Source organism: Phyllostomus hastatus, unplaced genomic scaffold, assembly GCF_019186645.2.
Source record: "Phyllostomus hastatus isolate PE091 unplaced genomic scaffold, TTU_PhHast_1.1 phas_contig_948, whole genome shotgun sequence".
NCBI lineage: Eukaryota > Metazoa > Chordata > Mammalia > Chiroptera > Phyllostomidae > Phyllostomus > Phyllostomus hastatus.
The window spans coordinates 7,130,139-7,143,268 of record NW_025333993.1 but is presented as its reverse complement, the minus strand read 5'-3'; the positions used below and the strand labels follow the sequence as shown (position 1 = coordinate 7,143,268).

The 13,130-nt window shown below is 58.7% G+C and overlaps 1 protein-coding gene across 5 annotated transcripts in view; it reads left to right on the top strand.

Moving 5' to 3' along the window:
* DOP1B (DOP1 leucine zipper like protein B) overlaps positions 1-13,130 on the top strand; it is a 79,448-nt gene that overhangs the window by 54,266 nt on the left and 12,052 nt on the right. For 3 of the 5 annotated variants that reach the window (XR_006787403.1, XM_045852449.1, XM_045852446.1), the window contains exons 23-29: positions 956-1,090; positions 5,728-5,783; positions 7,255-7,359; positions 7,443-7,509; positions 8,450-8,594; positions 12,624-12,709; positions 12,959-13,068. Coding sequence is in view for 4 of the 5 variants with exons in the window: in XM_045852449.1 (XP_045708405.1) it covers positions 956-1,090; positions 5,728-5,783; positions 7,255-7,359; positions 7,443-7,509; positions 8,450-8,594; positions 12,624-12,709; positions 12,959-13,068 (704 nt within the window). In the remaining variant the exon portion in view is untranslated. The remainder of the gene's footprint in view (positions 1-955; positions 1,091-5,727; positions 5,784-7,254; positions 7,360-7,442; positions 7,510-8,449; positions 8,595-12,623; positions 12,710-12,958; positions 13,069-13,130) is intronic. The other 2 variants (XM_045852448.1, XM_045852445.1) reach the window with 2 other exon arrangements.

Below are 13,130 nucleotides of genomic sequence, written 5' to 3'. Positions count from 1 at the left end.
ACCTGCGAGGACCCCTGCGGCACCTGGCTGTGATAGCATCCTACGGCTTTTTTTTAAACCCTTTTTTTAAAAGGCTTGATGTTTTCAGGGTAGTTTTGGGTTCCAAGCAAGATGAGAGGGAGGGACAGAGAGCGCCCACGGCCCCCTCCCTCGCACGACCCCCTGTCATCACTGTCCCCCGGGGAGCTGTCGTTGTCACCCGGAGTCTTCACGTGAGGCCCTTTAGATTTAGAGAGTGGTGTTTGTCGGGGATGGCGAGGGAAACCTGGGTCACCGCGCCCCTGGGCCCGGACTGGAGTCTGCATTCCGTCCACACATGGACTGGTCCGTCGCCACGTGCTCCAGGGGCTCGGGCGACCTGCTTCCACGCGCAGGACCAGCATCCCCGCCCTCCACCGCCTCCCTCTCTGGACCACCCAGGCTCCCACCGTCCAGGCTCCGACCTCGGACCTCCCTCAGGGGGTCCTTCCCATCCCCCGACGCTGTCTCAGCGCCCACAGGGCACCCGTTCCCTGGGGAGGCGAGAGGGGCTGGCGGCCCAGGCCACACCGCTCTGCGCCTGTGCGGCCCCTCCCGGGTGCTGGGACCATGTCACGCGGACTTCCGTCATCCGAGTGTGCCCCCCACACCAGGGCTTCCTGCTGGGTCTGCCGGTGTTTCCTCCCGCCCTGGGACCCCGGGACCTCGGGGCCGTGTCCCCATGCAGGGCCGTCCCCTTCAAATTCGTGCACCTGCCTCTAAAACTCGCTTTTGGTCCTGATTTGTATCAGACACAAAAGCGTAAATGATGGAATGCTCAACTCTTTACTCCCAGTAGTAGAGCCTGTGCCCGGTTTTCATTTAAATGTTTAAAAGACTAAAACGAACCTCCTCCTCCGGAGGTGACTCCCACAGGATTTTCCCGTGCCCCGTCCTTTCTCACTTGTGCTTTCTCACTTGGTCTTTCTCTCGGCAGGTCGTCCCGGCGGCCAGCGCGTCCCAGCTAACCCTCGTGGACCTGGTGTGCTCGCTCAGCGCCCTGCAGACGGACACGGTGCTGCACCTGGTGAAGGAGGTGGTGAAGAGGCCGCCCCAGGTCCGGGGGGACCAGGTCAGGAGCCTGGGGGACGCCTGGGGGACCCCCGCGCACGCGGGCCGTTCTCGCAGCTCCACGCCCCGTAGAGCAAAGCGTGCTGGGGAGGGAAACAGGGTGCAGGGGCAGCCAGGCATTCAGGGGGTACAGCAGGTGTTCTCCCTGGGCTTTGGGCAGTTGGCGTGGAACGTGCCCCCCAGGCTTCGGTGTGCCTGGTGGCGGGGGGCTCCTGGCCCTCAGGGACCGTCTCTCGTCCTCGGCTCCCTGCTGCAGAGCACACGCCCAGTACTGGGGTCCCATCCAGCACCTATAGGGGGACGAGTGCAGTGGCACCGTCACCAGGAGGAAGTGGCCCAACAAACTTGCAGCCTAAAACACATCAGAGATAATGCCAGACACTTGTTAAGAGGCGGTAAAGACCGAGTTTATGCAGAGTGACCACTGCGGCGCAGGGGCGCTGGGCTCCGTTCTGATTTGTGCGGGCGGAGGGGCCTGGTGTTTTGAACACAGTGGGGGCACAGGGAGGGGGCCAGGCAGGGGCTCCAGCAAACTCGGAAGGGGGGTCGGACCGTGTAGTGAGGCCATCGGGTTGCTGCAGTGCTTGCTCCCCGAGACAGAGGGGCCCTGTCCTGAGGATAATTCTAGGGCCCTCAGGTCACCGAGGAAGGCCTCCCGGGGTTGTAGGAAATGCATATACATCTCAAAGGACAGAGGAAGGAGTCAGTAACTCTCCTTAACAAAAGCTTAACAAAAGAAAGGAAAGGGAGTTCCGGAGCCCCCTCAGGGGCTGGCTGAAGGAATGGCCAGTTGATTGTTTGGCACCTCAGGCATTCTCAGGCAGGCTTTCTGAGGGGGCCGGTGGGTGGGTCGGCACCCTGGGGACGGGGCCTGGAGAGGTGGAGAGCAAGCCGGGGTCGCTCAGGTCTCTCAGTGTCAGGAGGACAGAACCGTCTGTGCTGAGGGTTGCGATCCTTCCAGGCCAAGGTCGAGGCCGAGTTGAGAAGAGGGCCTGGAGGAGCCCGAGTAGAGTTCAGCCTCTTTAGTTCTTAATTAGTGAACCTTGAAATAATTGCCTTCTATCAAGTGATTTAAAATTGTTTGGAAAAATTTAAGAAGAATTCCCCAAATGAAAATAAGGGAATGGACAAAGTGATTATTAATATGTCTTACTCAAGTACTGGCTGGTGTGGTTCAGTGGATTGAGTGTCAGCCTGCAAAGCAAAGGGTTGCTGGTTCAATTCCCAGTCAGGGCACATGCCCGGGTTGCCGACTAGGTCCCCAGTAGAGGGCGTTCAAGAGGCAACTGCACATTGATGTTTTTTCTCCCCCTCTTTCTCCCTCCCTCTCTCTAAAAATAAATAAAAATTGTTTTAAAAATTAAAAAAAGAAAATATCTTAGTCAAATAGATATTTATACATCAGTGTTCATAATAGCATTATTTACAATAGCAAAAGGTACAAAGAACCCAAGTATCCACCAACAGATGAATAAACAGAATGTACTTTAATACAATGGGATATTATCACTCAGCCCTGACAGGGAAGGAGGTTCTGACACAGGCTACAACCTGGAGGAGCCTTGAAAACATGCCGCATGAAATAAGCCAGCCACAGAAGGACAAGTGCGATTCCCCTTACAAGGTCCCCATATTGACGGGGGAGACCTGGTTCTTCCTGCTGACGTGTGTAAAGAATTGCATACAGATCAGCAAATCTATTAGCATGTAATCAGCTTATTAGTGACCCGTTCCCATGGAAGAGAACGGGACTGGGTAGAGTGGGGGGTGAAGGGCAAGGTTTCAGGGCAAAGTGGGGCGGCTAAAGTCAGAGCAGCTGGAGACCAGGGTGGCAGCCCCTGGGTGGCCAGGAGCCCCCGGAGCCCCCGAGAGAGAGCGAGAGAGATTCCTTTGTTCTGAGGACTTACGTAGTTGGTGGGATAGGAGCAAAAAGTTACATACTGATTAACGGGTAAATGCGGTGCCAGCTTTCCTGGGGGACGTGACTACCCAAACTCAGGTACGTGTGGGGTCTGTTAGCCGGAGTCCTCACCTTGCTCCAGACCCCATTTGGTCATCTTGTTGTGAAAAAAATAGGTGACAGGAGGCAGTTCATTAAAGTTGGGGCAGTCACCCAAAGTTGTTTATGGGCTCTTTCTGTAAGCATCCAGGACTCCCTGGTAAAACAGACAGTGACCAGAGGCGGGCAGTTCACCAAAGTTGTCTTATGGGCTCCATCTGTGGGCACCGGGGACCCTCTCCTGCAGTCCAGGCCTTGGGATGAAAGCACAGTTTCAAGGCTTTCTTTCCCAGATGGAAATGCCACATAGAATTTCAGGGACTTCCCTCCTTTCTTGCTAACACAGTGTTTCCTGTGACGTTGGAACACCTGGCAGTGTTATCGGACCAGGCTCAGGACAGCTGAGTTAGCGTGTGAGACCTGTCTCCTTCCTCCTCCCTGCCTCGGTTTACTATTCAATCTACCTAAGCGGTAAAAGGCGTTTCCTGGCAACCAGGGTGCCGGACGCTGGCCAGTAACAGCAGCGCAGTCTGAGTTCTTCCTACTCTGCCCCTGCCTCGCCTCGAGCAGTCGGATGCCCAGAGACAGAGAGTGGCGCGGCGAGCCCCGGGCCCGGGGGAGGGCAGCCCGTGTCTGAGGGGTCGGGGTTCGGCTGGGGAGAAGAGGCAGCTCTGGATCTGGGTGGTGGTGATGAGGCCCCCAGAATGTGAACAGACTGAGTGCCCCCTGAGCCAAACACTTGAAAATGGTTAAGATGGTCAATTTAATGTCTATTTAGCACAACAAACACTTTCATAAGAAAAAAGGAAGTATCGTCTTTAGGTATTAGGCCGTCCCACACTCGGTGGTCAGCAGACGCCGGACTTGGAATCGGAAATGGGAGAAAAACCAACCAAGCGTATTTCGGTCGATGGCACAGCCCCGCCGGCCTCGGAGTAGGGCTCTGCTCTGGGGGCCGCCCCTTTGAAAGGACCCCTTGCCCACGGCCTCGGGGAGCCTCTGCGGGAACATCCACGCGGGCAGTCCTGGCCCCGCCCGCCTGGGCACCGCGCCTGTCAGTGACGCGCGGGTTCAGGGTCCGGGTCCCCTTTGTCCCCCTGGCTTGCCGAAAGCCCGTCTTGGGCATCCGTGGAACCGTGCCGGCCCCCCGCCAGCCTGGGGTCCGGTCGGGAGCACAGAGAAGCCGGCTTGGAAGAGGCCGGGTCAGGGAGCCAGCGAAGGGCTGAGGGGATCCACGTGAAATGCACGTGGTGACCTGCACCCCGCTCCCGAGGTCGGCCCCGGGTCTCTGGGGGTCTGGTGGTCTTGCTGCCCCTCACGCTTACACACCAACGTGGAAGTCAGCTGGCCCTCGAGGAGCAGAGCAGGGACGGAGGGGCCGTCGGGTCCTGCATGGACATCCATGGTGCTGGGAGCGGGGGCAGGCCAGGAGGCTGACCTTCCACCCCGGCGGGCTGTCCCCATGAATTGTGTCACAGGGGGCGTGGCCCCAGCAGGCTCTGCGACGGCCTCCGTGCAGAGGGCGCCCACGCCTGTAGGTCTTGTTCCCTCACGTTACTTGGATTTCTACAAGTGTCAGCAACTTCTGCCTCCAGGGGAAAAACAACTAGATCTCCACGATGTTTTTGGCCGTTCAGTAACAAAATTACCGTTTTGTGGTTAGTTCCGCCAGTTGGCTCTGCTTCTGTAGTTGCTACAAACAGCTGTTCACAAGCATGGAGGGAACCAGTGTCGAAGTCATCCCAGCCTCTGGGGATTTGGGGGAGTTGCCTGTTGCCTGGGCCAGGCTGGGCCGGGCTGGGCCGGGCTCGGGGCATTCCTCCAGCTGAGAAGGAGAAGTGTTAGCCGTCCGTGGTCTCCAGCTAGTCGCAGGTGTTCAGAGCGGTCAGCGCTGGCCCCCGGCCCTTGGTTTGGGCGGGTCCACTTCTACACCAAATCTTCCCTGCCTGGGGCCTGACCGGACAGTAGGTGACCACAGAGGGACTCGCTCAGGAGGGGCTGGCACGGGGGCACCGAGGATCAGGGACCTCCTAGGCTGCGTTTGTTTCTGTTGCCGCAGGGGACACTTTCACTCCTGCTACTGTCTCTGGGAGGCTCCCTGGCCGAAGCCCTTCGCTTTGCCAGGCTGCGTGATCTGTTTCACGCGGTACTTGAATTCTCCTTCAGCCTCATCTCCTACCTGTCAGGGCAGGGTTGCTCAAGAAACCAGATGGACTCAGCGAGCCAAGGAGAACAGGGTTTATTAGCAGGAGTAAGAGGGAAAGTGGAGCCGACCCAGGGAGGTTAGGATTCGCTCGGTTGTTCTCGGGGCAGGGTTTTTAAGTGCAAAACCCCGCAAAGGGTAGCTGGTTGGGGTGTCAGAGTCTGACTGGCTGGAGCTGGCTGCTGGGTGCCGCCGTCTCTGCTGAGACGTTGTTCGTGATGCATCCTGTCGGGCCCGAGTTAAAGCTGCATCCTGTGACGCCGGATAGGCCGGCCCCCGGCCCCCGTCTCAGCCGGGCATCTGTGTGTCCCGGGCAGGGTTGGCGGGCAGTGTCCCCGCGGGGTCATTTCCCGCCCATGGTTTCCCATCCCTCCTGGCCCCCCTGCCCCGGCCTGTCACCGCCAGCGCGGCGTCACGGGCTCTGCTCTCGTTCCAGAAGCTGCCGCTCATGGACGTCCCGGTGCTGCAGTTCTGCCACGAGTTCGTCCGCAGGTAACGCGGCCCTGCGCCCTCCCCCATGCCCTTCCCCACGCCCTCCCTCGACCGCAGACGCCCCCGCAGGGCTCCAGGCCTCATCTCGGGGGCTGGGGCGCCCGAGTTCGGGGAGTGTCTTGGAGGCGTCCCGATGGCGTCCCCTGTCATGGGGGTGCCCTGGCGGCCTCGCCTGCCCTCCTCCAGAGATCTGACCCGACGTTTTAAAATCTGCGTGCTGCTTGCTGGTCGCTCCGTGTCCGCAAAGCTTTGTGTGAGGCCAGTGCACGTTCAAAGAAACAGTTTACATTAAATTGATGCGCCCCCCCCCCAAAAATGGTGTTCGAGGCCCAAGACCCCTTTTAGAAAAGGGAGAAATGGTTGTGCCTGGGGCTTTCCCGTGTGCCCTTCCGGGAGAAAGGGCAGAAATGGAGAAATGGTTCTGCCTGGACGCACGGAGCTTCATCTCCGCGTCCGGTGGGCTCAGCTGTGGGCAGGAGCTGTGGGAGCGGACTCCCCGGGCCTTTCTCCAGGGCAGGATAACAGATGTTCCCCCGGCCCCTCCCCTGGGTGGGCGCCCTCTGCCACAGCCGTGAGGGCGAGGTGGGTGCGGACCCGTCCCCAGGAAGCCCGACAGCCTCTCCGTCCACCGGGAGTTTCACCCTCAGTAAACCTGGCGGGTCAAGTAAGCCCTCGGGGAACACAGTCCACGCTCCCCGGCCCTCCCCACTCACCGCACCCCGAAGCCGGGGGAAGGCGGGTCGAGGCTCACGGCCCCAGGAGTCCCTGCGCCCGGGGTGGAGTTCAGACCAGCTCTGGGCCCTGCACCCCCAGCGTCCCCGCGGTTCTTTCCTCCGGGAGCCGATGGCTCACGCGGTGACAGCAGCACCGTCTGGCCCGGTGGCCTCCGTGACGTCGGCGCTTCCCCGGCAGCCCCAGGTCAGGTTTCGCCATCCTCCTTGTGCAGAGGAGGCACCGCCGGGGTCACCCGGGAGTGAGTCGGGGGCCAGGGCCAGAGCCTGGGGCCCCCGGCCGTGTGGCTGTGCCATGTGGCAGCAGCCCCGAAGCTTCCTCCCCCCACGCAGATGAGGCTTGCCCTGAGGGGTGCCGAACACCCGCTGCCGGTGGGTGGCCCTGACCTGTCGCTCTGCCACCTTCGGCTGGGCAACGGGGCCCCAGCGTTGTCGGAGAAGCCCAGCATAGCTCTGGACAGGCCCGATGGTCCAAGGCGGGCCTCTGGGTTCAGACTTCCATGTTCGTAGAGCGGCAAACCGGGAGCATCTGACCCGTGGGCCGTCTCAGGTCTCCAAACCCCGAGCTCATGCCAGAAGACCAAAACCCAGCTCGTGTCCGTTGTCACTGAAACAAGAACGAGCAGGTCCGCCACCTAGGCCGTCTTCCCTCTGCCTTCCGGCCGTCTGAAACCTGCCTGCAGGACCACGTCTTGTTTCTGCTGACCGTCGGGTATGCTTCCTGTGTGCTCTGGCCCCAGGCTCCCGGTGACGGCCCTGCAGGAGAACTTCCCCGCGCTGCTGGGCGTGCTGAAGGAGTCGGCGCAGCTGAACCTGGCTCCCCCCGGGCACTTCCTGCTCCTCAGGTAGCTCGTCCCCGCCCCCCGTGCCCTCGTCTTCTGCCACGACGCAGGTCGCCCCTGGTCTGACGCTGCCTGTCTCTCAACAGCATGCTGAACGAGTTCGTGACACGAACCCCCACCCTGGAAAGCAAGAAGGACCAGAGGGACCTGCAGGTCTGTGTGTGGACAGGGCAGCAGGCTTTACTGCCCCCGGGCGCTGTCCACCTTCTGAAGAAGCATGGTTTCAGGCTTAAGTCAGGCAGGGGGAGTAAGGCAGCCCAGAGATGAGGGGACTTCTTACGGACAGAAGGAGGACTCGGGCTATGTCAAAGCCGAGGGGCGAGGGTCCATCACCCCCTTTTTCTGTAGCCCCCCAAGTCCTACCCTGAGGGCCCCTTCCTGACCGTGCCTGTCTTAGGTCGTCCCTCTTTTGAGGAATCTTACCCATCGTTGTCTAACCAGTCATCGGCCCGGGGCCAAGCAGGGTGAAGAGAAAGGGGGCAGAGGTGGTGCCCCTACAAGGAAGAGAAGCTTTGTCTCCTTAGTGGCTTATGGTCCCAAGGTCCTTTACTCGGCCTTAGCCACAGGGGATTACAGCTTCTGAAACTAGACAGGGCAGATCCCAACAATATTGTTGAAAAGGTTCATCTCCAGCGGGAACTTGAGATTCTAAAGAAACCAGAAAAGTAATCTGCTGGTTGCAGCGCGCAATCGTGACATCCTGTTTATGCTGTTTTACTCCGTCGGCCAAAACTAGAACTGCTCGTCAGTCACACGTGGCTTCTGAGCCCCTGACGTGCGGCCCGTCGGAGTTGAATGTGCTGAAGTGTAAAATGCATGTCTGTTTAACGACAACACCAGCAACAAGGATGCAGCACGTCATTGGTTCCTGCGTTGATCACGTGTTGACGCTGTTTCGGATATGTTGGGTTCGACATCCCCAACTCGTTTCCTTCGCCCACCTTATCTGGCTGCTCCTGGGGCACGTAATGCCATCCACCTGGCTCACCTGGCGGCCTGCACTGAGTTTCTTCTGCTGGGCGGTGCCCTTCCAGGGACCTAAGATCATTTTTCTTGACAAACTTCTTTTCCTCCTCCTCCCCACTCCTCTCAGGAAGTCACTCAGAAGATCCTGGAAGCCGTGGCGAACATCGTGGGCTCCTCCCTGGAGCAGACCAGCTGGCTGAGCAGAAGCCTGGAGGTGAAGGCCCAGCCTCAGGTCTCTCTGGAAGAATCTGACGCCGAGGAAGACCTGGGCGGTAGGTGTCCAAGGGTCAGGGAGTAATGCCGGCTGCCGGCCCGCGGGGCTGGTTTCTCCTTAAAAGCAAACCCTGTGTTCACTCCTTACCACATGAGTCGTGTATGTGACAAACAGCAGGATTCCCCGAACAGTGTCCCGAGCGGCGTGCTACCGTGTTAACCCCTCAGGGAGCCGAGACGGGGGCCCACGGAAGGAGCTTCCCGGGATAGTCTGCGTGGACTTGGTGATGGACATGAGCGTGGGATGAAATATACATGTAGGAGAATGTACGTTTTTCCGTTTGCACAGCTGCAGAAAGAAACAGTGAACCAGCAAACTGCTGTCGGGCGGTTTACGTTGTATCTTTTGTTTCTGCCTCGCGTTTCATGGTTGCCCAGATGTGCAGATGTTACAAGGGCAGCCACCCACGCCAGGCACAGCCCAGTCTTGTTCCTAGCTAAACTCGAGGCATCACCGATCAGCCAGATGCTGTGCTCTTGAGGAGCCCGAATGAAGTGCGGGCTCGTAGATTGTCCATTGCCGCTGCCCCGGGGACCCCCAGCCAGAGCTGTCAATCAAGCAAGTCTTGGGCTGCTGGACCTGCAGAGAGGGAGAGACTTGGCTGGGACAGGAGGGTCTCACCAGGGGGAGTTGGGGGGCAAGTGGTAGTGAAACCGGAAGGTAACTAACTTGAGTCCAGGGGTCATGCTGCCGGCCGCCGCTCAGCCGAAAACGCAGGGACGGGGACTGGATTATAGTTGTGTGTTTATCACTATCAGCAGGCAGCAGTCTGGGAAGGTGGCAGGTGCAAACCCTAACGTCCACCCCACCGTGAGCTTTCAGAGGCAAGTTTATACAGAGAAACGTGGGGATTTGGGAGGGAAGTTCCCAGGGGAGCGCAGAGACGCTGCTTCTCTTGGGGGTGGGGGAACTTCTTTCCGGCCTGGCTCCCCTTGTCCCGGCGTTCTCTCCCTCCGTTGGCCACTGGCCTTAGCATCTCCCTCTGCCCCACGCCTGTGGTGCGTGGCCGGGAGGCTGTGTCTCCTCTGGTCGGGGAGGCGAGGGGTGAGCTGTCCGCTCTCCAGCGCCCTTGGTCAGACAGAGAAGGCAAGGTCTTGCAGCTCACCCGCTGCCTGTAAGTTGCTCAAACTGCTTGGCCTTGTTTCAATTTTCTTGTCTCCGTTTTTTTTCTTGTCTCCATTTCCTCATCCCACTTGCCCAGAATTTTCCTAGCTTCTTCCTCTCCTGTCTCGGCGGGGCCTTGGCTGAGTTGTCCTGGCCGACCTCCCAGTGTGGGGACTGGCGGGGACCGGGCGAAGGGCGTGATAGAGTACTCGGGATTGGCAGGCACGGCTCGAGGCGGGGGCCGGAGTGGGTCTCGCCGAACACGTTGCTTGTGTTGACAGCTAAACTAATGTAGTTGATGTATAGCTTTTCCTTCAGGGTTAAGAGTATCTTAGAGCAAGTCATCATCTGTGCTAGTTCTCGGTATTGTTTCACGTTGGGATGGAGAAGTGTGTCCACTCCCAGCATTGCTCAGCACCACCGCACGGGCAAATCAGTTCGGCCTCAGTTGCATCACCCAGGGCCGGAGAACACACTTCAGTGCTCAGCGGCACAGTATCTGCCGCAAAGTAGAAGCCGAAAACTGTTCTGTCGTGTTTTATTACCACTGTCGTTGTCATTGGCAATAGTTACATCAGCAGACATGAAGCTGGATCGGTGGTTTTTACTATTCAGGAAAGGAAGTGTCGGGAAGTCGGGGCCATTTCCCCAGTGTCGGGAATCCGCTTCAGACCGACAGACTCAAAACCAACGCACAACTCGGTGCCCCAAGTGAGAGGCCCAGGTGCGGGTACCTGGTTTCAGGTGGCGCAAGCACTGGTGCTCAGGCGGGCTTAGTCAGGGCCCACGCCGAGGTTCCGGGCGGCTCCTCCCAGGCCACGCGGCTGACCCCGAGCAGGGCGGGAAGGCCTGGCGCACGGTGCCACGGGCACTGGGCTCCCCCCGAAAGGGGGTTCTGTGCCCAGAGGAGGAAGGGTGGTGTGCCGGACAGACCGCGGTCCCACACGCAGCGCCCCTGCCGTGTTTGTCTGATAGGCCAGCAGTTTGCGTAGAGAAATCATTATGCCCTGTAACGAAGACACTGTGACTGGTGCCCTCTCATTGGCTGATACAAACCAGCAACTCTGCTTCTCGGCTGTGGTTGCGTTTTCGGTTGTTGTTCCAGAAAAGAACTCTTGCATCTCCTGGGCTAATGAGCCCTCAGGTGTTTCTGCTTCATGTGCTGATACAATTTGACCTGGGTCTCTACCACCTGTACTGCTGCGCCGACCATGGCCAGTTGAGGGATTGGGTCCCATTGAGATTTTGTAGCTTAAGCAATTTCTGGGTTTTGTGCAATAATTAACTGTACCATAGTGATTACCTGATTTTTTTAAAAGAAATCATAGCATTCTAAAAGTATTTTTTAATATTTTATTTACTTATTCTTTTAGAGAGAGGGGAAGGGAGAGAAAGGGGAAAAAACATTGTCACATGCCGCTCTCACGCCCCCAACCAGGGGGACCTGACCTGCAACCCAGGCATGTGCCCTGACTGGGAATTGAACCAGTGGCCTTTCAGTTCACAGGCCGGTACTCAATGCACTGAGCCACACCGGCCAGGGCAGAAATCACAGCATTGCAAAGCTTGAGGTGACTTGAGCTTCTCAGTAAGACTTAATTCACAAATTAAATAGTACCAAAACCCGGAGCGTTTGGCCCACAACTGCACTTGGTTCAGCCTTGAGCAAACTGAGTGTGCACGCCGGCCATGTGACTTGTGGTAGAGAATGGGGTATTTTCCTCCTCTGGAAGCTCTGTGCGTGCAGCGGGCGTGCAGGTCCTTAACGTGTAAACGTGTGTCTGGTGTGAGCCACACGCCGAGTTCTGGGTGCTGGCGCCACAGCAGCCACGGAGACGAGCGGGGGTCTGCGCCCCCGTGGGGGTGTGGACGAGGATAATCAACACCCAGTGAGCAAAGGTGTCTTTCAGCTCCTCTGAAAACCTAACATGACCTCCTCAAGCAAAAGCTTTTTTAAGGGCCCAAAACCCCAAGTGTATTACCGAGAGAATTTCAGGTGGCTCTTACTATTCTAAGAAAGTCCAAGTGATGTTATAAATAGGGACTGAGAAGGAGGCGAGGCCACTTGAGATGTTACAGAACACGTCCCCAAGAACAAAAAGAGGGGGCGCGGGAGAGAACTACGCTGCAGAGCAGGAAGCAGCATGCCGCCGTGGTGGGATCCTCTGGTGGCCCCGGGTCTCCTTCGAGATTCCTGCTCGTGGAACAAAGCAGGACCAGAGCAGTCTCAGAGCATGTAGCTACTACACGAAACTGCGTCGGCAGGTCCTGGGGGTTCGCCAGCTTTGCGTCTCCCCAGGTGGGAGCTCCAGAGGGAGAGAGAAGCAGGAGTCGAGGATGTGGGCGAGGTGGGCGATAGGCCGCGGGGTGCCGGTGGGGCGGTAGGGCAGTGGGGACCGGGGTGAGGGGGGCTGGTGGGCGGTGGAGGCGGTGGACTCGGGGGCCGGAGGCCTGTGCGCGGATTCAGGCACTGCCAGAGCGGCCCCCGGGAGCACGTGCGCACGTGCGCAGGGAAGATAAAGAGACGTGGTCCGACCAGGACGCAGGAAACGGAGGTTTTGGAAATCAGTGAGGCTAAGGGCATGACGGTGACAACGAGTGGCTGGGCTGGAGCAGAGTAGGTTTTTGGAAGAGAAAAGGTCAGAGGGCGGCGCAGAGGTCAGGATGTCAGATGATCATGCAAGGGAAGGTTGGGGGTCCAAGAATGATGACCAGAGAGGAGGACAGTGAGTCGGTGCTAACTTATTGGATCAAAATACACAGATTATCAGTTGCTGAATCTGCGCATGCTAACGGAGAAAAATGCGCAAGCCACATTTGTATACGTAACCACCACGCAAGGCGGGAACCCGTGGCTCCGTGCACGAGGGTGTCCCTGGCGCCCCGTGCGGCACGGTTACAGCGCAGACGCCTCTTTGGTTAGCAGATGCGGCTGCCACTGCTTCGACCATGGTGTCCGCCTCGGCCCCTTCGGTGTACAGCGTGCAGGCCCTGTCCCTCCTGGCAGAGGTAAGTGCACACCTGCCGGCCGCCCCTCACGGAAGCGGCTGCACCCGAGGCTTTGGGACGGCGTGTCCTCCTGGGCCAGGGAGCGGGGCGGCACCGTCCCCCAGGAAGCTCCGTCCAGCTCGGCCCTGAGCTGCACCCTCGGGCTGCACCGTGGCGTTTTCTGTTAGGCTGCGCACCCCTCGAGGACGAACTTTCTTACTGTCACTGGGTTCAGGAGATTTCTGTTGTCTGCCCGTCCCCTTCTTCTAGGTCCTGGCGTCGCTCCTGGACATGGTCTACCGAAGCGACGAGAAGGAGAAAGCTGTGCCTTTGATCTCGCGTCTGCTTTATTATGTGTTTCCTTACTTGCGCAACCACAGGTAACGGCTGTCCCTTGTGGCCCGCCCAGGGGCCGGGCAGCAGGTTATGGGACGTGCGTCCG